Here is a 23,390-nt window from a genome sequence, read left to right as displayed (position 1 = left end):
CCCCAATGGCAATGGGAGGCAGGAAAAGGAAACCCCAGGGGTGATCCCAGGCCAGCTAACCTGGCAAACAACAAGAGACCTGCCTCGAACAGGGGAAGCGTGGACTGACACCCAAGACTGCCTTCTATCCCCCTCGGTGACAATATGTCAAATCCATGGCCCCTGCTCACACACACAAGCAGGCTTGTGCAGGCACACGAGCTCCGTGAGCGTCTGTGTGGCCTCGTGGGACTCCACAAAGGACCCCGTGTTTGCCTGAGTGCTCCGATATCACCATGTTGGAATTCTTCATCATTTTTGAGCGTCACTTGGAAGTGAGTCCTGAAAACAGTGTGGCAGATCTTTCCAAGAAGCCTCCCAAAGCAGCAGGGTGGCTTTCTCAAAGCCACAGGAGATGGGGATAAGGAGACTGGGAGTGTTAGTCCTCTGCCTGAGGTAAAACTGGGGTGAGTGGCAGGAGGGGGCAGGACCTGAAGCCAGGTGTCCTCGCCTGTAATGAGCACTGTGAGTGTAGCTCGTTCTTCTCTATAGGTAGCAAAAGAAGGTCTGTAAGCTGGCTGGGATGTAGCAGGTGTTCTGAAAAGGCCAGCCTGCCTCCTGGCTTGTTTCCAATGCTTCAGTACAGGCCATGTCAGGCTGGCAAGATGGTTCGGTGCATAAAGACATCTGCGTGGCTTGAGTTTGGTCCCCAGGACCTACATGGTGGAAGGAGAGAACACTGTTAAGTTATTCTGTGACCGCTACAAAGACATTGTCACACGCACACACCCACAAAAATACAAACAAAATCAGTTAATACATAATCAATACATACAATTAATATATAACTGTCACATGCACACACCCACAAGCATATACAGACAAAATCAATTAATACATAATCAGTTAATGCCTACAGTCAATTAATACATAAATAAATGTAAGAAGATTTTATAGGAATTGTTTTTTTAAACTGGTGGGCCATGGCTTTATAATCCAAAAAAGGTGAGGGGTGGCCCAAAGACCCCTTTGACTCTCAGATCCTATGTTTTTCCACTCGTAGAAACCTCTGTCAGACCGCAGACTCGGTAAGGACACTTAGGGTCACAACACCCAACTCATGCTCTCTTGGTCAGAGGGTGAGGTTTTGGTTGTCAGTAATGGAACAGAAAGTCATCCAGGTACTTCCACGTGGGGGATATTTTTCTCCCTGCCCTCCTCTTCCTCCTCCAGCCATTCTCCTCCTGACTAACCTTCGCTCTCAACTTCTCTCTTTTCTCTCACACTTTCTCTCTGTGGTATGTAGCCAGCAGAAGGACCATCAAAACAGTTTTAAATTAAGAACCACTCAGCTCCACAGGGCCAGTAGAGGGAGCCTCATTCCTCTCTAGGTATATTAACCTAGGGAAAGATCAGTTGAGCATCAATTCCAGCAAAACTAATTTTAGACTCACTGCATTATCCCCTTTTGAATTACTTCCTCTCCAGGCCAAAGAGAAAAGCCATCTGGGCTTTGACGCAGACCGAGATGCCAAAACGCTGTACAAAGCCTGCAAAGGAATGGGTATGAAATACTTTTGCTCGTTTATTTATTTTTTAAGTTGATTAAGCTTGATGTCATGACCAACTTTCCCAAAGTGACATGAAAGGGGCCTACCTGTCATATTATTCTAAGCTAACTCAAGTGATCTCTTCTGGTGACCTCTATATTTGAGGTCTCAAATAGGGGCTCATTACTTTGGGGGGTATTTATTGGAAGCTAAAATCTATGACATTTAATTTGACCTTGAAGTTATGGAGACCCTCAATAGAAGTGAAGCTTAAGCCATCTTAATCTTGTCTCAATCACACTGGCCTTTTCCATGGGAGGTCTTAGGGATCAGATCTGACAAGAGCTGCATTCAGGGCGAGGAAGACGCATCTAGAAGTGACTGACAGCCTGGGGAAATCAGAGGAAGCGCAGAGGCTGCATCTTCCTGGTTTTATCCCAGGGCGGCTCCTCTCTAGGCTTCTGTTGGGTCGGGTAGACAGCTGCCCAGGAAAGACCTGTGTGGAAGCCTCAGGATGTTTATGCCTGAGGTTTGCTGAGTGGAAGGGAACACCAGGGTACTTTCCAGGCAGCTGAGAATTCCCTCACGCTCTGTGGTGAAGGCCAGATGCCTGGCCATGGGATGGAGACAGGAGTATGATGTTATTGTATGATGATGAGGTAGCATGCTGAACACAAACTCTTTTGAAGGCGAGGGTATAATGATTTCACTAACCCCAAGATAAATGATAAATGGGTGTTTGTTGGGGAACACAGAAAGACAGAAGAGAAAGATAGCAGCCGGGTTGGGGAGATGTGAAAACTGGTAGAGACTGCTCTCATGTCAAAGAATATGGAGAAGCTAGGAGAACCAGGAGTATGGCCCCATTGACAACACTGACTTCCGGTATCCAGAACTGTAGGGGTGCAAGTTGTGCTGTTTGAAGCCATTGAATTTGTGGTGATTGACACCATAACCTCCGGAAGTGACTGCACAGAACACGCGAAACCCCGTGGTCCCCCCAGGCAGACAGGTTTCAGCCCACTCATCCCTTCTCTTGCCTTCCCTGTGCCCTCCCCCACCCCGCCCGCCCCCCCAGGGTGACAATGTGGGGCCTGCCTTAAGCCCCAGATTACAGCTTTCTGGGGTCAACCAGGTCAGCGTGGGCTGCAGCCTCTGCTACCGGTTTAGTCTTGTCTATCTGCCACCTTGTGGCCTCCAAACATGTGGCTCCACCCTGCCAAAACTCCAACACCACCCAGTTGCTCTCCGGAAAATTGCTGGGAAGCACAGCACAGATGCCCACGGGGACTTCCGAGCTGGCGATCACTCAGGCTCCGGCCAAGCTATGTAATTACTCCCCTCCAGTGTCTGAGGTACAGCCGGCATGGGGCGGGGGTCTTTTTTATAAAGTCTTTCCCAGAACCACTGGAGACTGGCCTGAGTGCCTCAAACCATCATAAATGTTTCCAGGAAATCTCTCAGCAGCACTGCCTGCTTCTAAGACACGTGGCCCGTGAAATGAGGAGTGAGGTCACCTTCAGCAAACCGCTTCTTCTATGCCTTGTAAAAAACGGCTTCTGGGATCCACCTGAGACTTGGTCTCTAGTGGCTTCAGATACCCACGTGTCATTGTCCTGCGTCCTCTAAGGCTGGTGCTGAACCATCCTACAACTGCTGTGCTCTCTTGTGTTGCATTTTTGCTGCTTGTTTTGCTTTCCTTTTTTTTAAAACATGGGGTCTTGCATTAACCACGGTGGCCTTGAACTCATTATATAGCCCAGGTTGACCCCAAACTTGTAATTCCCTACCTCAGCCCCACCCCCTAGTACCTGAATGACAGGGGTATACCAAAATGTCCATCTTAAGATCTCTCTTGTTTAAGGACCTTCTAGCGGGGAAAATCTATAGAACTAGATTCTTTTTCTAATAAACTCATTTCCCCTGATTATCTGCATACAGTCAGGAATATTTACTATTGGCCTTTTACTATAGTCCATTTGAGTATAACACGCCAATGCAGAGACAGAATTCTATCATAATGGTGTGCAAACTTCTCCTTTCATTCATACATACAGATATGCATTCATTCATCTAGAAAGACACGGAAATACCAAAAGCAGGCAGGAATAGGAGGCTCTAGGATCTAAGCCGCAATCCTGAGGACCTTGACCTGGGCAGGAGGAGCCCCAATGAAAAGAGGGTTCACAGAACTAAAGGGCACATTCTACAATACTTAAAAAGACCGTGAAATCTTTCCTGAGGAGAGATTTCTGGCACTCGGACATTTAAAAGTTAGTTCCAAAAGCATCGTAGAACACACAGGTAACACGTCACCTCAGTGAAAGCCCTGGAGGAAACGAAGGGGGACAGCGTGGGTAACAGTGCTGGAACCATACCAGGAAGAGGAAGGCGATTAACTCCTGTTTTTGCAAGTGAGCTCATCCTAGGATTTTCTCTTTCTCCGGTTGGACCCAAATAGCTGAAATCTTCCCAGAATTACAGAGGTGGGAACAACCCTTGAGGAGAAATGACTGCCCAAGGACCCAAAGCTGGTGGCTACCTCAGGGCCCTCTGTCCTGTGGGCTGGGGCTCTCTCCTTCTAAGTTCTGGCTGGGTCTTTCCAAAGACAGTCTTAAGCGCTGACGCCATGCCAAAGTGAAGGCAAAACATCACAGGTGTTTCTTCCCTTCCTCATCTCCAGCCAGAACCATGACTTGATAGTTTTCTTACTCCCATCTCCTCCATCAAAATATGTCCGCTCCGTATTGAGGTCCCCCAGGATCCTAGTCTCTCAGCAGCACAGTAATCACCTTCCGCTTCATCCATCCAGCTCTATTCAGAGGTTCCTTCTCACTCAGCTGAAGATAGTCACTAGCAATGGAAGAACTCTCCAGGTACGGGGTTGTAGAGAGAGGTCTTGGTTCTTGCCGCAAAATCTCCAGACATTGCTGAGAGGAGTTGTCTTAGAATCTCGTAATGACTCACCAAAAATTACATGACTTCAAACAATGGGGACGTGTTGATATTATAGTTCTGGAAGGCAGAGGCCCACCGTCAAAGGGTTTGCGTATCACACTACATTTCGGTGGGCAGTGACCATTCGGGAAGAGGCAATGGACTGAGTGGGAGAAATACTAGCCCAAAGTTAGAGGAGTTCAGTCAGAGGTGTACCACCTTTGACTAAATCAGTGTAGGATAATGGAACTGGCACTTACACAGAACATGCTAGAACCACTATAATCTACTGTGTAAAGAGACTCAAGTCTGTGGCAGACTCACCCACATCCTTGAAGAGTCAATTATCCACTGTAAGGTATATGGACCACCAATATTTGACTTGAAGAGTCAATTACCCACTGAAGGTATCTGGGCCACCAATATTTGACTTGAAGAGTCAATTACCCACTGTAAGGTATCTGGACCACCAATATTTGACTCTTGTTCTTTCAACACAAGTTCACACTAAAATTAAATCATAATTACTAAATGTAAAAATAGTCATAGAACAGCCTTTCTAGGTCAGTTTCATACGTTCAGTAATATGGCATTGGAAATACAAATCAATGGACTTGGTAGAACCTTCAACTCCCAGAAGTTCCCATTTATGGCTCAAGCAAGATGGATATAACTAACAACACAACAGTGCCCACTACCACAGCAAGCGTCCAGACCCCAGACTCACAACTTCACACATACACAATCCTGTAACTGGTCCTAACCCTGACTGTATAACTGGCTATGGAACAACACAGAAAACAGAAATTCGGCTCTTCAAGGCTTATGAAAGTTACCAATCTACAGAAAATCATCATTAAGAGAAGCTAGGTGAGCCCTGTGTTAGTCATTATAGACATGGACCTAGAAGAGCAGCTTAAGACCCTGTTGCAGGAAGTCTTGTTCCATTTTGGGACTCTGATCCAACCCTGGGAGTCATGAAGACTCTTCATTAATGGCATTTAGATTATGGGGTGCAATGAGCTAAACATTGCAGAGATCAATGCTCTGCCTCAGGGAGACTAAAGCAGTCATACATGGAAATGAAATAATAGAGCAGAGAATAGATTTACGTTACCAAAGGAATCCAGTTATGACCATCATGGTAGGACACGGCAGGACACAGGCAGATGTGGTACTGGAGACGGAGCTGAGAGTCCTACGTGTTGATTTGCAGGTAACAGGAAGCAGTCTGTCTCACTGAGTGTAGCTTGAGCGTAGGAGACCTCAAACCCCACCCCCTCAGTGTCACACTTCCTCCAATATACAAGGCCACACCTACTTCAACAAGGCCACACATCCTACTAGTGCCACTCATTTAGGGGGTCATTTTCTTTCAAACCACTACAAGCATTTTTCTGTATTCATAAATATATGCAGCCCTATCATAGTTGATTGATTTTAGATGCGACTGGATGTATTCAGGGTGGTTTGGACATAGTTGATTGAGTTTAGAATACTTCCATCTTTTCATACACCATGTCCACTCTGTCAACCCCTAGACCCACTTTCTGCCTCTATGGAATCCTTTCTTTTAGATTTCCATTTGAATAGAATCATACAACATGTGGTCTTTTGTGATTGGCTCCTTTTACTTAGTCCAACGTTTCTAAGGTTCGTTCCTTATTTTCTCCATACTCTAGTCCTTCTTGTGATCCAAGATGCACTCTACTATGAGGATTCCCTGTATCTTGTTCAGCCATTGGTCTCCTGGTGGACTTTGGGATCTTTCTACCTTTGGTTGACTTTGGCCAATGCTGCTCTGAACATTGCTGCTCAGAATTTGCGCAGATTCCTTCCATTCTCCTGGGAATTAAGTTAGGAAACATGCCATAGGCATTTCTCCTGCTAACTGTGCCCTCCTGCTGCCATGCACACAGGGCAAGGTCTCCATGGACATTTGAGTGGGAAGAATATGGTTCTCAGCACAAGACAGTAAAGCCATCAGGTCCATCTACTCCCATTCTAGTCTCTGACCCCTTTTAATCTGGAGACGTGGCTTCTTCAGGCCTGAATAACAACAATGTCCATCGCATTTCTTGATCACTGTGACTTTGCTTCTGTCCCCTACACTTCAGGAACGAACGAGACAGCCATCATCGAAGTCTTATCAATCAGGACATCCGAGGAGAGGCAACAGATAAAGCGGAAGTACAAGGAGAAGTATGGCAAGGTATGCAGAGCTGTGCCAGCCTCGGCCCCAGCCTCCTCCACACCCCTGGAGACACAGCATAGTTGAAGCCAGAATATGGTCTGAGAAAGAGGCATCTGGAACTGTTAATTGACCAGACAAAACACCAACCTTTTCTGACTGTGTCAACCTAATACCTATAAAGCAACACCCCTTAGCGCATTGTTTTTTAATTGACTTTATTTTTCTATTCCATTTACTAAGTTTTCATTCAATTTGGACTAATTTCACATAATAATTTACAGACTGGACAGTGACTTGAAAACCAGTTTCCGTAAGTGCAGCTTAATATAGAAATACTCTTGTATTCAGCTGTCCTTGATATTAATATTGCTTCATAAATTACTGGTTCAGAAAACTTCAAAATTCTTTTACTTTTGAGATGATATAATTACATCATTTCCCCTTCCCTTTCCTTCCCTCCAACACCCCAAATAACCCCCCACTCTTTTTCAAATTCATGACCTCTTTTTTCATTGTTGCTGCATGCACACACACACACACACACACACACATATACATATATTCCTAAATACTAATGCAACCTGTTCAGTCTGTATAATGGTACTTGTGTGTGTTGTTTCCAGGGCTGACTATAGCCAACTGATATACTCTTCCCCGGGGAAGAATATTTCTGCCACTACCAACTTTCACAAGTTGCCGGTAGAGCTAAGGGTGTGTGTGTTGTTCTCAGGGCTGACTATAGCTGGCGAAGAGTATTTCTCCCACTACCGGCTTTCATCAGTAGCCTGTAGAGCTAAGGGTGCGTGGTGCCCCCTCCCCCACCTCTGTCCCCTTTGGCATGTCTATTGCTCTTGTCCTTGCTCAGCTCTTCACGTTGGTGAGACTTTGTGGGTGTCACCTCTGATGTTCCTAGGAGACACAATCTCACCGAAAACTCCTGGATCCTCGGACTGTTAAGTCTCTCTTTCCCTTCTTCTGCAGTGTTCCCTGAGCCTTAGGGGCAGGAGTCATATTGCAAATGTATGCCTCAGGGCTGGGTTCTGTCACTCTCGTTTTTGATTGCTTATAGCTTTCGGTACAGAAAACTTTTGGGGACTCTGTTTTAGCATTTGCTTCTTTCCTCCTTTTCTTCTTGTTGATGTTGACGATGCTGTGACGATGACGGGTGATCTTCAAGAGTTCAGTAGGCTTAGCGACTTCCTCATCAACAAGTAGTGAGCACAATTTAACCTTTTTGGTGCGGTATTGGAAACTGAACTCAGAGCTTCACTTGTGCTAGTAAACGTCCCTGCCGCTGAGCTATGTCACCTCATTGGGTAGAAGTGGAATTTTCATTCTTTTCTACATGCCTAACTCTAACTAAGCACCCCCAACTTACTTCTATTTCTAGCCCAACAAAATAGAAAGTCAGACACAAAACATCTTGATCTCTCATCCAAAACAAAAGTAAATGTGGGCCTAGGGACTATGCTGAGAAATAAGAGAGAATGTTCTAGCACAAAAGTGGGGAGAGTATCCTGTTCCAAGCATTTGCTGATCTCCTGAGGGCCGAGACCACCAAGGAGATGCTAAAAACTCCAGAGGAGGCCAAACACTCAACTCCAAGATCTCACACCCCCTGAGCCCTGAAAAGAGCAACACCAAGGAACCTTGGCCAGTTGTTAGAGAAGTGAGGACAAGCATCCTGCTTCCTGAGCCTGCTTCTTGGGCTTAGGGGCATATAAAATACCAGCTTGGCTTTCATGCCTGTGGAACAAAAGACAGAGGAGCTGGGTCCCCTGTGCAGTCCCAAGCAATGCTTATCTGACTTGAGAAAATGTATCTCAGGGAACCTTACTGTGTAGTCTTGAGGAAGTCCTGCCTTTATAGGATGTGGTGTTAGGAGAAGTGACGGTAGGGACAGAGGCATGATGTCACAGTCCCCTTTAAACACTGCAGAGCCCTTTGCAAAAAGTCTTCTGGCTTTTTCTCTCAAACCCAGAGCTGGGAGGTCTATCAGAGAAATAGCTGATTTGTGTTTTCTCAGAAAACTCTTTTCAAGATGTAATAATATTTCTGCATAATATATTATCATGAGTATTTTTGACCATTGAAAGTGGACACTGTACTGAGTTTTTTTGTGTGTGTGTATTCTCGTTCCTTCACAACCCTATGCCATAAGCCTTGCTATCTTCCCATACAAAAACACCGACCACTAGCGGAAATTGTGGAATCTTTTCTATCTGAATGTTTGGGGGCAAAGTCTTCATTTTCTGAGGTTTATGGGGTGGAGGCAATGCGATTCATCAGCCTGCCTTGCAGGACTGTATGGAACTTCAGCCGAGAGAAGCTCTCAGAACTCTAAAATGGTCTGCAGATGTTCTTGCTGTTGTAATTCATCTGCAGGGCGGTGTCAGCCCTGAGCAAGGTGCCTCTCAGCCAGACTTAGGGGTAGCAGAAAGATGAATGGGCAATCGTGGTGACCACTGTCCTCAAGGTCAAGTGGATCTTGCCTGGATCATCCCTGTGGCTCACTAGGGCAGGTGTCCCATTCCTGGGACTGGCAATTTGATGTAAGCAGACAGTCACCTTCTCTTCCCATGACATTTGCAATCAATGGCGCTGTGCTTCCTGCAGGACTTAGAGGAAGTGCTCAAAGGTGAACTGAGTGGAAACTTCGAGAAGACGGCTTTGGCCCTTCTGGACCGTCCCAATGAGTATGCCGCGCGGCAGTTGCAGAAAGCCATGAAGGGCTTGGGCACCGATGAGGCTGTGCTCATAGAGATCCTATGCACACGAAGCAATAAGGTCAGTCTCTCTAGAGCCCTTAGACCCAAGTCCTGGAGGGCAGGCCACTCACGCATCCGATTGGAAGGGGTGACTATATACTTAGGTAAGGGTCCCATGATCCTCTACACTCCTCCTCTCACACGGGAAGGTCAATAGTCAACAAGCTGAGCTGTGACGATCTTTTACAAGCGGGCACAGCTGAACCTACAAAGATGGTTGACATTGGGCTTGGGGAGTAGCATAGGAAGCATAGCTACAAGTAGACAGGACAGAGAAACACACACTGCACTCTAACCTTGGTTGTATGGATGGGGATGAGGGAAAGAGACTGGATTAAGAGATAGAGAAAGATATTAGCTTAGCTGTAATACTTTTACCTTTCCATTACTCATCGACATGTCATCATTGTAGCTAAGGTGTGATATTATGATGCAAGACAAAGAGTCATGGTCAAGCGAATAAACCATGGAGTCCCTCACCTTAAATATTCATAAAGCCTTTATGGAGAGAGCATCCAAGGTCCTCTTTTCTAGCCATCTTAAAGTAGACAGTATATTCTTATCAACTTCAGTCTTCCTGCTGTGCATACGAGGACTTCTCCCTCCTATCTCATGGGTATCAGCTACTTCATTGTTTGATAAAATACCAAAACCAAGAGAAACTCACAGCAGAAAGGGATTATTATGACTTAAGGTTCCAGGGGGACAGAAGCCCGTCATGGCAGGAAGGCATGGCGGAACAAGCAGGAAGCGATCAATTGTAAACACGACGCATGCACGCAGGACAGCGTGAGGCTGTAAACTCTCAAAGCCCTCTCCCGGTGACATACATCTTCCAGCAAGGCTGTGTTTTCCCATAACAGCCACAAACAGAGCCAGCAGCTGGAGACCAAGTGTTCAAATGCCCGACTTACAGGAGCGTTTGTCACTCACACCACCACACACTGTGACTTGGTACCACTGGCCCCTCCCTGGCCCCTGTCTCTCCAGCCTTTGGTACCTCCCTCATTCTATCTCCCATACCTATGATGTCACTTTTTTATACCCCATAGAAAAGTGAGTTCACGGGGTGCATGACTTTCTGTGCCTAGATGATTTCATTCATTGTACCCCAGAACCAGCCACGTTGTCACGGATGACAGAATTTCTTTCTTTTTAAGGACGAATGCTGCACCATGTTGTAAATGTACTGTGTTGTCTTCACTTGTCTGGTGACAGATCCGCCAAGCTGACTCCATTTCTAAGGAGACCGTATGCATGCACTCCATATACACTTACACAGAGAGGGTCACTTTACACTAGCAGACTCCCCATGGGCCTGTACCCTGCTCTGTAGGGACAGCCACCTCAATAGAAAGTCACAAAGGCCACTGCATTTGGGGTCACACTTCTGCCTCATCTCTGCTTCCCATCGATTCCCAGCTTGGACACTAATTGTTTTAACCGTTTCCTAGGAAATTGTGGCCATCAAAGAAGCCTACCAAAGGCGTAAGTAGGTTTTGTTCTGGGTTTGGATTAAGTGGTGTTGTTTGTTTGGTTGGTTTTTAATACAGCTGGTAACTCAGTCATCCCCTCTCCCCTTTCCCCTCCTCTTCCTCAAAAGTATTTGGCAAGAGCCTTGAATCTGACGTCAAAGGCGATACAAGCGGAACTCTAAGAAAAATTCTGGTGTCCGTGCTGCAGGTGAGAACAAACAGGAGAGTGCATCTTTAAGATCTTCCCTGATGGGCTGGAGAGATGGCTTGGAGGTTAAGAGCACTGGCTGCTCTTCCAGAGGTCATGAGTTCAATTCCCAGCAAACACATGGGGCTCACAACCATCTATAATGAGATCTGGTGCCCTCTTCTGGTGTGCAGGCCGAACACTGTATACATAATAAATACATCTTTAAAAATAAATAAATAGATAAAAGATCTTCCCCGACATAGGCTCCTGAGGCTCCGTTTCCCACAAACCTCTGTGTCCACTCTCCCCATTTCACTTGGGCATAAGTGTGTAGATTTCGGCCTCAGAAAGAAAGGGGATAATTGCCTTATGTTTCACTGCCCGAAACACATAACTCAATGCATCATGGCCCCTTATCCACCAACGCCCATGGGCCAAGGGACCAGATGTCTGTTAGCTAGATCCCTCACGGAGGGTCCCACCAGGGTGAAATCATCATGTCTACATGCCAGCCACTCAGGGCTCTGAGGGAATTCATTTCCTCGGGATGTGCTTCCTGATGTGACTGTTTTCTTGCTAGCTGTCACCCAGACACCATTATGAGCTCCTGGGTCTTTCTCCAGCTCCCTACTGCCTGTCCCTGCACCCCCAGACATCTTACAGCTGACTGCTTTCCCCAGAGCCTTCCACCTCTGGCCTTTACGAACTCTCAGGAATCACCCAGTAAAATCTCCTGTTGGATTCATTTGCTTGGTTAGAGACCTGGGTTACACCAGCACCACCATGCCACCTGGCATGATGCCACCGCGAGACACCATCTCTTCCGCCTTCCTGCTCCATCCACACCCAAGGAAAGGGGATCACACCGGAGGTCAGGTCACCGGGGTCATTTCAGCATCCAGGGCTTCCTTTAGACTTCCATAGTCTCTCATGCCCAACTTTCAGAGTTCTTTGGCATTGCCACTGAATGGTGGCATTTGGTATTCGGGGAGGAAGAATGAATGCTTGCTTCCTACTGGATTCGAGGGAGAGAAAGAGGAATCACAGAAATAAGGTTGTTTTCAGTCTTTCCCAAAAGGTGGCAGCAAAGAGCAGACCGTGCCACTCTGTCACAGGGAGCTGAGCCTCAAACTCTCTGAGGTCAAGCAAGTACTTGAGTTGACGGCAATGCATTCATCTTTGCAGGCCAGTCGGGATGAAGGGGATGCCGTGGACAAGGACCTAGCTGGTCAGGACGCCAAAGATTTGTATGATGTGAGTGTCTGTGCTGGCTCCACACATTCTTCCCTCATTAGCGCTGCTTTAACAGGAGTTTTTTTGGTTTTTTTTTGTTTTTTTTTTTTTGTTTTTTTGTTTTTTTTTTTTTTGCTTCCTGCAAATGAGAGTGGCTTTGGAATGAAATGTGTCCTCTGATAAGTGAATACATGCTACAATCTGCATGGGCCGTATTATAAAGACTTGCTACACTCGGGTTAGCCACCCTCGGGTCCACTTTGGAACACAGGATGGAATAAGTAACAACTCAGGTGGATGTGTCTCGCAGACTGTGGGCTGGAGGCTTTAAGAGCTCCGTCTGCCCTCTTGACATCTATTCTATACTTATTTGTACTTCTCTGTAAGTGTGAACTGCTCAGTCTGGTGGGGCTTCCTTGGCTCTTGCCTTCGCAAAGGACAGAATTCAGCTGAAAGCCATAGATAAAGTTTATTAGTAAAACCAGTACTCCAAAGAGAGATTGGAATGGGAGTCCCCGAAAAGGGAATCCCCGCTTTGCCAGTTTTAAGGGTGTTTGGTTGAGGATTTATGAGGCGGGTGGCATACTTATGGGATGAAATGGTAGCTTTTCTGTCTTTATCATGATGGACCACATCTCTGCTTTAGGACATTTCTTCCCACGAGTCTCTAGAAAAGCCCTCAAGGTAGAGAGTGAAAGCTGCAATGTGATATTGCCACGTCGGGGACTTTTGAGGACCTCCAGTTGGTGCGCATGTGTAGCAATAGGGAAAGTGTCCTGCCACATTAGTTTCTGATACATCGGGGACAGCCCAACTACAGATTCGAGGATGTTTTAAGCACAAAGTGGCATTCTGACAGTCAGGAGACATAGCTGTCGCGTGTGACATGACCGTTGTAGCGTTCCGCATCACAGTATATATAAGTGCTTGCCTACCCAGTGTCAGCAGTAACAGATGCTTCTGTCTTTCTGCCCGGTTCCTTTTCGCGTTGCTTGCGCTCGGCCCTAAGGCAGGGGAAGGCCGCTGGGGTACCGACGAGCTGGCATTCAATGAAGTCCTGGCCAAGAGGAGCTACAAGCAGCTGCGTGCCACCTTCCAGGCCTATCAGATTGTAAGTAGTGAAGCCCCGAGGCTCAAGGGCTCCTTCTCACATGGGCCTGGGCTATTCCTAAAGGAAGCCAAGCTCTGGGATGCAGGACAGAGTGGTGGGGATGGGAGCGTTTACATCAGCGGCTCTCGACGGCCGGAGAAGGAAGGCCCCGTGTACTGCTAAACACACACAGGACAGCTCGGCTGTGCAGAACTGACCAGCCCCAAATGTGGAGCTGAGGTTGGGTACTCTGGGTTACAGCAGAGCTAGGACAGCAGAGAAATGTCATGTTTAGGAGCAAAGCTGTAGACTCAGAGGTCCAGGAGCGAATCCTGGGTCTACCAATGGCGAATGACTCTAGCTTCTCCCTCTTTTGTGAGACAGAGACCCTGGGCATCTTCATTCCTCACGGCATCATCCTAAGGGTAGGATCAGATGCAGGCTCAGGACCGTATCTGGCAGGTGGCAAGCATACGATGTTTGCTTTTATTTTTACGACTACAATTTACTGTCGGCCTCACAAGACTGATGTGCTACACCTCAGAAAGAGGCTCACATGAAAAACATGCATAAATTAGGTTTTTAATCTCGTGATTGCCATGAGCCAGCAAAACGAGCTGGCTGTTTGAAGGTACTCAGTAACGAGTCCTTTTCTGAGAGAAAAAATCTTTAACTTGCAAAAGCCTACAGGGAGTTTCAGGTTTCTTTTGTCTTCTGTTTTGTTCCTGGAAAATGCTTTTACTTCTTCAAAACCTTGCTGTGCTATGTGTCTGACTTCAATTTCACAGCAGTATCAGAACCATCACATGGGCTGAGTGGCTATTTTATGGTCGCCCACAACCGCTGGCCAAGGCCAGTCTGCCGAGCAAGGAGCCATCTGTAACTTATCAGGACCACACAGCAAGTCGGTAGCGGAGAGTAGGGATGAGAATTCCAGGACTCCCCAGCTGAGTTCTACCTCGGCTGGCGCTGGCTGCTCCTTACTCAAAATAGCCCAGTGTGTGTGCAGCCGGCAGATCAGCAGATGAAAAGACAAAACTTTGGGATTGTAGCCTTACTCTATGTAAGCCTCCAGGGCCTCCTGCTTTCAAACCGTGCCCAATGTCACGATCAAAGGCAACTGACTCCAACCTCCCCATTCTCCATCCCTGAAGCCGGTGGCCACCAAGCTGGAGGACTTATATGTGATCTATGTCCCCTTTTCCACGTCACAAGGGCCACAGATGGAGTTTCTGAGGATGGCTGACGCTGGTGGTCACTATAGAAACACTCTCCTTCCATCCCTCCCACTCTCTGTCTCTCCCTCCCTCCTTCCTCCCCCCGTCTTTCTCCATGAACTAGTGACTACCTCAATAGACTACTGAAAACAAGCAACTAGGATCCAGGCCATTACCACAAAGTTTGTCCCCAAACAACGACACCATAGTCACTTGAGAACTCACTAAAATGAAAGACTCAGTCCTCTCTGTGGTTCCTCTGAACCACGTTTATTTCCTTGGGTTTGGGTCTTGAATCTGACACAGGTTTAAGTGTGAGAAGTCAGTTCTAGGCTTATTAGGCTCTGTGCCTTGGTTTCCCTGGTTGTAAAATAGAGCTAATACTCCCTTCAGGATTTAGATTGTGTTGTGTAGGGTTAGTAAGGATTCAATGAATGGGCAAGATCACTTGGCGCCTGGCACACAGTAGGTGTTCAATAAACATTAGCAACTGCTAGTTGTTTCCCCTTGTAAACAACAGTGACAACGGACAAGTTAGGGAGTCATCTGATTCCGTGATCATTTATGGGAAAATAGCTCTAGACTGGCTCCCAAAGCGTTACGGGACCGCCGTTGAGCTATACTGTTATTTTTCTTTAAGAGCTTACCCTGCTGTTAGAAACCAGGCCCCAGGAGGTTTTGATAGTCAAAAGCACGAAGTGTGTCGTCACTGGAGTGTTACAGTTACGTGACATGCTGTCCTGGAAGAGACGTAGATTTGACTGTGGGCACTATAGCTCAGGATTTGCCCCTCTGCACCCCAGCTAAGCCCAGGTCTTGACTTCTGAGTCACCCTCCAATTCCAGATCAAGAGACAGAGCCCCTCCAACTGCCGCACCGTGCAAAGTGATCTCGGTCCTGGCTTCATGAAGCACAAAAGGCTCACACAGTTAGACAGCCAAAGTAAGTTCTGCAAGCAGAACAGTGCATGCACATACCCCCAGCACAGCCGTGTTATTTATCGGTCGTCAGCGTGTTCACACGTATATCCTGGAGTCCACGCAAGAGGCTTTGCCCCTTTCACTGCTGGCATGCTCTCAGTTTGGGGGAACGCGTTTGAAAAGAATGACGTGTAATTCCTACTCGTCCTGTGAGCCCCATACAGGCACTGAAGCCCATTTATCTGGTCCGAGATTAGTCTGGTCCTAAGATCGGGAAAACCTAGATTCATCCAAAGAGCACCTTGAGAACCAGGTATTCCAAGAACTGACACGGAAAGCTTGCAAAGGAGGGTCCCAATAGCCTGGGCCGGCCTACTGTCCTCAGACTCTGTCCGTGGAGTCTGCACAGATCCCTACCTAGGCAGCTGCAAATAGTGGGTGAGGCCCGAAGAGAAAAGACTTCATGTGAATATCGCCCCCTGGAGGTCAAAGCGTGGCATTGACGCCTAGAACTCAGCTCGCCGGCCTCCGGCTGCCTCTTCAGAACTGTACCGCTCCACTTTTGTCCGTTTTGGAGGCTGGGAGTCTACAGAAAATTGAAAGCCACTGTTCTGGCTCAGTCCTAACAATAGGGACAAAAAGTGGTTTAATGTGGGGCTTTTTGTCTTTTAAACCCAGACCTGTGTGAACAAAACATCCCCAGGAAATACAATCTCGGTCTGCACAGTAAGAGTCCAGTTTCCAGGGAACTGATACCCATGTCCGAAGCTCGGACTCCCACATCAAACCTCAGAAAAGCGGCGGCAGCTCAGAGAGGGGGAAGCTTGAGAGCTCCCATCCCCTTACGATCTGTTGTCCTCTGCTCACAAAAGACTTCTGGAGATACGTGAATGGTGGGTGGGAAGACTCTTGTTAAGTGCCTCCCCCCCACACACACATATTGTCCTTACATCACAAAGAATGGTTGGCTTGCCATTGTTTTCCCAATAGAACTCCCCAAATCTATTAGAGTGTGCTCAAATGTCTCAATTATTTTTAGGATCAATTGCGTCCTGTCTTCAAAAGGCGATTTCTAAGAAAGAGACAAAGCCCTAAACCCAGCAGAGAAGATCCTTTCTCTCTGTTTGCCTTGTCTGAGTTTGGCCCCGCAGTATTTGTGTTAGGGATAGGCACAATTTACTTTAACTCCGGTTTCTGTAAATATTTGGAAAGAAACCCAATGTGTAATGCCGTGCCAGGCTACGTGAGCCAGTAGTGGATGTATAAGATCATTAGCAACCACGCAGCAGTAAAGGAAAGTGGCGTTTTGATGTGGTCAGCCCCTGGCTTCCAGCCCTTGAAGCCCCACTCTGTTATGAACCATTAGGTCAAGTTTCATCACGAACTTCACAGCCTCTCCTTACTTTACCCAAAACTGTAAGTAATCAAGTCTCTGGTCCCAAGGCAGGTGAGGAGGAGGAGACACAGGCCAGAGTTTCAGCCACAGCTGCCCAGGAACTTACAATGGGCAAGGCAGAAAACATAATGCTATACGATGTAAAGAATTATTGTTGCAGGCCAAGGTCGTGGCTCAACAGAAGAGAGTACTCGATGAGCGAGCATGCGAACCTGAGTTTGAGTCTCGCGTCCATGAAAAAAGCCACCAGGAGTGGCCACACATGCCTATAACCCAGAGCTATGGGTGGGGGGCAGAATGGGTACCTGGGCATGCTGTCTGGCAACCTAACTCAGGGAGAGACCCTGTCTCGAAGGGATAAGATAGAGCGTGATAAAGTAGGAAACCACTCATCCTCATTTCCTCCCTCCCTCTCCCTCTCTCTCTCTCTCTCTCTCTCTCTCTCTCCCTCTCTCCCTCTCTCCCTCTCTCTCTTCTTCCCTCCCTCTCTCTCTCTCCCCCTCTCTCTCTCCCTCCCTCCCTCTCTCTCTCTCCCCCTCTCTCTCTCCCTCCCTCCCTCTCTCTCTCTCCCTCCCCCCCTCTCATAAACACACACAGGCACACATATACACAAAAATCATTGTTGCAGCATATATCCATTATCCCTCTGCTCCCTAATTTTACAGATATGATGATGCAAGCTGGGGAACCGCTTTGACTGGCCCCAACTCGGTCAACTACTCAGCAGGGAGAGCCCCCCCCACCTTGAGGAGAGGACAACCATGCCACTTTGCAATGCAAGAGGCAGGATAGGCACCCTCAGGGCATAGCACTAACCCTGAAAGAGTGCAGCACTTTTTCTAGGGGAAGCTGAGGGACACTGGGGTCACAGTGACCCTGGAGTCATGGCTTGGTTTTGTCTTGGCAGCTCATTGGCAAGAACATGGAAGAATCCATCGAAGAAGAAACATCGGGAGACTCGAAGAAAGCCTATTTAACTATAGGTAAAGTAAAATTAGGGGGGTGCTGCCCCAGGGTGGGCTCCCTTTGAAGCCATGCTGAGAGTTGGGGGTCTCTCTCGCAGGAGCCATTTTGGAAGTGGCACATGAAAGCCGAACTGGGCAAGGTAGAGATGGGTGTAACGGGGTTTGTTCTCCAGGGAGCTCAGAAGGGGGATGAGTGAAGCAGGCAACCAAGTCTCCTCTCCACTCTGTTAACGACTGTATAAAACCAGTCATTGCACACAACCTGGGCCCCAAGACCGTTTGCAACACCGAGCAGCCAGCTCTCTCGTTTGGAAGGTGATTTCTGAGAAGGGACCCAGCTGTCAGAAGTCAGCAAACAAGCCTGGCACTGAGTGCCTGATCTGAAAGAGAGCATCTAAGTGGCCCGTCACAGTGGCTCCTGTGACTGTACTGAGAGTCCTTCCCGGGTGACGGTTTTGTGCTCTGTTAAGTTTGCAAAGCCCTGCTCTTTGAAGGCAAGGGGATCAAAGTGCGGAGAGCCGTGGCTGTGACTGCTGCCACTCAACATAAACAGTTTTATTTCCAATATTCCCTAGGTCACATGGCCCAGCCTTTTGAGGGATTCCTGCTACTAACAGAGAGATGACCTTTGGGCATCCATCAGTGCTGGTGGCACGGGGAAACTGTCAAAGCCTGGGACTATTATCTAAGACTGGGTTAGGAGGATGATAACAGCTTATATGACACACACCAAAAAGCACCCACAGTTAGGAGCTGGGACAAGTTTCTGCACATGCCTGATGGCCAGAGGGTCTCCTTTTCCCACTGGATTCCCTTGAATGTTCTCAAAGAATGAGGCCTGTTTAGAAACAGAGGGAAGGGAGCCAGATCATGCCAAGCCAACCCCGGGCCCTTCTCTTCAGGTGTTGCCCAAAGGCAGGAAATAGCAGAGAGATGGGCATGGCGCCATGTCTGGCATGCTCCCTCTTCCTTTTTGCAAGTCCTGGAATGAAGACACTGTCCATTGTCCACATTGCTGCACTAGGGAGTCCAGGGAACCATCCCAAATAGCACAGGAATGGAGAGACGTCCCCCCCCCAGAAGAAGCACCAGACTAGCAGTGTTGGAACCTAAAAAATGTGTTCCTATTGCCAAACTCCTTTGTGGGGTTTGGAGGATTTTTTTTTTTAGTACGAGTTCTATTTTAAACAATGTCAGCCATTGACCTTTTCCCATTATCCTCATTTTTCATTCAAACTAGCAAACATCAGTCCGGGGTACAGAACTCCAAATGTTACCCACACTGCTCATGCCCACCCTGTGTGAACAGATGTCCTTTGGGCTTCCTGAAGGATCTCCCAAATGGAAACAGTGCTCTGCCCGATGACTTGTTCTGAGGGTCCAGGCCTTTCCTGAACTTGTGACATGAGGACCAGGGAGACAGCAGAGTACAGTCAGAAGATCCAGAGCCACCGTTCAGGGCCACCATTTGCCCGAGTTGTGCTCAGGGTGGGATAAGAGGCAGGAAAGACTCAGCTCTTGCTCATCAGGAGCTGGATGTCCACAAAGGACACACACACACACACACACACACACACGTATAACAGTGAAGAAAGACAGAAAACAGGGTAGTAAAGCCAGGCGCTGGAGTTGGGGGCTATGAACTATGGGAGCTGATAGACAAGACCTTGCGCATCAGCCTCACGAAGAATACGACTTCATAACTGTGCTTTCTAGAATCCCCAGCCCTACCCCACTTGCCTTGGAAAGGCATCGCTTGACCGCTACAGGGGCTGAGAGCACATGACCACCACCACAAACACTTCTTCAACAGAGCCCACCAACCACCTGCCTCAAAAATCTCCTTTTAGGAAAGTTTCCAGGACCCACAGAGAAACCAGAAATGGCAGGGAGCCTGGAAGAGCACTGTCACAAGCTCCCCGGTGACTCACAAGCTCCCTGGTGAAGGTTTTGTGCTCGGTTAAGTTTGCAAAGCCCTGCTCTTTGAAGGCAAGGTGACTGAAGTGTGGAGAGCCATGACTGTGGCTGCTTCCGCTCAACATAAACAGTTTTATTGCATATATTCCCTAGCTGATGCCGCCCAACCTTTTGAGGGATTCCTGCTATTTGCTACTTACAGAGAGATGACCTTTGGACATCCATCAGTGCTGGGTGGATTAGGAAAACTGCGGGTACCAGCAGCTCAAATAGCCTGGGGACCACAGCAAGTCTCGAGTTTGCACGTGTCAGGGTAGCACGGGGTTTCCCACCCACCTCAAACCGGGAATCTGGGAATTGTTCTTGAAGAGAGCAAACACCTGGCCCTCCGGTTTCCACGGAAACTTAGGTGGCTGCTGTCTGGACTGGGAAGAAAGAATAGCTCTTGACCGAGGTCTGCTCCTCTCCCTTACCCGGAAGCATCAGCCACACAGGTAGTGGCTGGAAAAGGAAGGCACTGCTCCAGGACAGACTCAGGCTCACAATCCACACAAGTATTGCATTTATTGCTATCACTAACATGGGACACTTGCTGGAATTCTAGCACTGTAACTCCAATCTGAGGCAGGAGGATTCTTGAGTTTGAGGCTAGCCTGGACTATAGAATGAATCCCTATCTCAAAAAACAAACAGAAAGCAAATTTTAAAGAACCCAAATGCTGGTAAGCTTTCTAGGAAAACGTCAACAGTTTAAGTGGTCCATTCTTTCTTAAGCAGGTGTAGTGGTGGATGCCCATGAGCTTGGGAGGAAGGGTGAGAAATGCCTCCTTGCTGTCTCAGCCAGGGTTTCTATCGCTGTGATGAAACACCATGACCAGAGCACTTGGAAAGGAAAGAGTTTATACTGCAGCCGGGCGTTGGTGGCGCACGCCTTTAATCCCAGCACTCGGGAGGCAGAGGCAGGCGGATCTCTGTGAGTTCGAGACCAGCCTGGTCTATAAGAGCTAGTTCCAGGACAGCCTCCAAAGCCACAGAGAAACCCTGTCTCGAAAAACCAAAAAAAAAAAAAAGTTTATACTTACGGCTTATACTTCCTTATTATAGTCCGTCTTTGAAGGAAGTCAAGAAAGGAACTCTAACGGGGCAGAGACCTGGACACAGGAGCTGATGCAGAGACCATGGAGGGATGCTGCTCACTGACTTACTCCCCATGGCTTACTCAGCCCGCTTTCTTATAAAGCCCAGGACCACCAGCCCAGGGATGGCACCACCCACCATGGACTGGGTCCTCCCGCATCAATCACTAAGAAAATGCCCCACATGCTTGCCTACAGCCCCGTCTTATGGGGGTATTTTCTTAACTGAGGTTCCCTCCTCTCAGAGGGCTCCAGCCTGGGTCAAGTTGGCACAAAACTAGTCAACACACTTACCCACAGCGCACAAGTTCACCCCATTGCCTGGTTGATGAACAAACACTAAGCCTGGTTTGTAAACAGAGCAAAGATGGCAGACAAGGGGAGGACCAGAAAGGAGTGACAGCAGAAACATAAGAGGGGACCTTTCATAGTAGGGACAAACATCTTTGTCCCGTGAACCAGATGAAAAAGATGCTGAGGACCTGCAGAGAGGATACAGAAGATGCCCGAACAAACACAGTAGGGAAATAAAGGGAGCAGAGGCGGCTGAACACAGAAAGCAGGGTGCGGTCCAGCTGAGCAAACCTTCTGGAAACGAGGTTCTATTTTGGACGGCTGCTGGCCAGGCTCTGTTTCCCACAGCACCCTGCTTTAGCCCCAGAGGTTCGGCTGTGTGGCCCCAGCTATGTCCATGAGTGAGACTCCAGGCCTCCACGGTATGAGTGTGAGGGGACCACTCTCCTTCCCCAGAGGCCAGTCTCCTCATTCTGCAGTGGTTTTGACTCAACTCTGGCTGGACAGCCATGCTACACTGACCCAGGGAACCTTCTAGATCTCATTTCACAATAGCATGAAGTCAGATCCTTCCAAACCCTTGCGTGTCAAGCCCAGAAGGCCCACAGACAGCTGGGACACTCTGGGCCTATGCAGGATCCCTGGGTTGTTCAAGAAACCACAAGAACATTTCAGATCCTCCTTTTCCCTCCCTCCCAGTGAGATGTGCCCAGGACCTCGAGGGCTATTTTGCTGACCTACTGTACAAGGCCATGAAGGGCATGGGGACAGATGAGGAGACACTAATTCGCATCATTGTGACCAGAGCTGAGGTAAGATACACTTGACTGCAAAAATGGGACTTCAGTGTCTTTTTCCCCAATTAATGTCATTGGGGCAAATTTTGTTATTATTATTATTATTATTATTGGACTACTTATCAGAGATGTAATACAAAGACAGCCTTCCCTTCCCAGAACACGCAAAACACGTTGGACTTTGCTTCAGTCCTCTCCTTCTTATTAAGATACAGTAATAAGAGTTGCTTCTATTTTTGTCATCTGTGGCTCCAGAGAGCTAGCTGGTGGCGTGGGGAACTGGTGGATTTGTTCCAAGGTAGCACGGCTACGCCCAGCTCTATTTTAGGGAAGACAAACCAGAGATATAGGAAGGGGTCATCCTGCAGCAAGACAGAGATAATACGGATACGATTTCCTCAGCCCCCTTATTTAATGGAGCACACCTTTTTCAGAAAAAATCAAGAACAGAAAGAAAGAGTGACTAGGACAGCTTCTTGGTCTTCTTCTCAATCCTGACCCTCTCATAGAACCATTTTAGACAGATTTACATTTCATTGCCTTCTCTCCCTGCCCAAACTTAACAGCACAGATAACAGTAACTATCTGTGCGTGCGCTAAGCCACACCAAAAGAACGGGGCTTCTTCTGCTTCCGAAGGACCAGTGTGCACCCCACCTCAGAGAAGACGTGAGTGTCAGAAACAGAGGGGAAGATGTAGCCAGAAGCTTGGAAGCAGCTACCAAGCTTCCCAGTGAATGTCTTGGGCTGTCAGCCCATGGTAGGAAGGGGGGGGGGAGTGATATGAAGGGCATGTGGCAGCCATGTCACTGCCGTGGAAGAGACCTTGGAGAGTGAAGGGAGCTAAGCAGCTGAAAACCACAGACATCCTTCCAAAAAAAAAATGCTGAACAGAGAGGGGGACGTAGCAGCCCAAATTCTGATCCGTGTCTTTCGACAAACACTTAACATCTGACGTTGTTTTTAAATATAGCTTCGCAGCGAGGCAGTTCTCTCCTTTTTATTTCTGTTCCTGGAATTTTTCCTACCCCTCTTTCTCCTCCTCCTCCTCCTCCTCCATGCCCTCCCCTTGCCACCTGCTCCTCCTCTGGACTCTCTGTCTCTCTGTCTCTGTCTCTGTCTCTGTCTCTCTGTCTCTGTCTCTCTGTCTCTGTCTCTGTCTCTGTCTCTCTGTCTCTGTCTCTCTGTCTCTGTCTCTGTCTCTGTCTCTCTCTCTCTCTCTCTCTCTCTCTCTCTCTCTCTGTCTCGGTCCTTGCAGAGAAATCTTGAGAGAAGCAGGGTAATGTAGACCCCGGCCCTGAGAGTGACTTGATCCCACCCGAAGGCTTGTCAG

At 47.9% G+C, this 23,390-nt stretch overlaps 1 protein-coding gene across 1 annotated transcript in view; it reads left to right on the top strand.

Annotated features, from left to right (window-relative positions):
* Anxa13 (annexin A13) overlaps positions 1 to 23,390 on the top strand; it is a 45,883-nt gene that overhangs the window by 20,376 nt on the left and 2,117 nt on the right. The window contains exons 2-10 of the mRNA XM_005082742.4: positions 1,468 to 1,543; positions 6,584 to 6,678; positions 9,277 to 9,447; positions 10,883 to 10,916; positions 11,032 to 11,111; positions 12,279 to 12,347; positions 13,336 to 13,437; positions 17,857 to 17,932; positions 21,961 to 22,073. Coding sequence (XP_005082799.1) covers positions 1,468 to 1,543; positions 6,584 to 6,678; positions 9,277 to 9,447; positions 10,883 to 10,916; positions 11,032 to 11,111; positions 12,279 to 12,347; positions 13,336 to 13,437; positions 17,857 to 17,932; positions 21,961 to 22,073 — 816 coding nt within the window. The remainder of the gene's footprint in view (positions 1 to 1,467; positions 1,544 to 6,583; positions 6,679 to 9,276; positions 9,448 to 10,882; positions 10,917 to 11,031; positions 11,112 to 12,278; positions 12,348 to 13,335; positions 13,438 to 17,856; positions 17,933 to 21,960; positions 22,074 to 23,390) is intronic.

Source organism: Mesocricetus auratus, unplaced genomic scaffold, assembly GCF_017639785.1.
Source record: "Mesocricetus auratus isolate SY011 unplaced genomic scaffold, BCM_Maur_2.0 Super-Scaffold_100023, whole genome shotgun sequence".
NCBI classification, from domain to species: domain Eukaryota; kingdom Metazoa; phylum Chordata; class Mammalia; order Rodentia; family Cricetidae; genus Mesocricetus; species Mesocricetus auratus.
The sequence above is the reverse complement of the archived record's forward strand: the minus strand, read 5'-3'. Positions and strand labels throughout refer to the sequence as shown.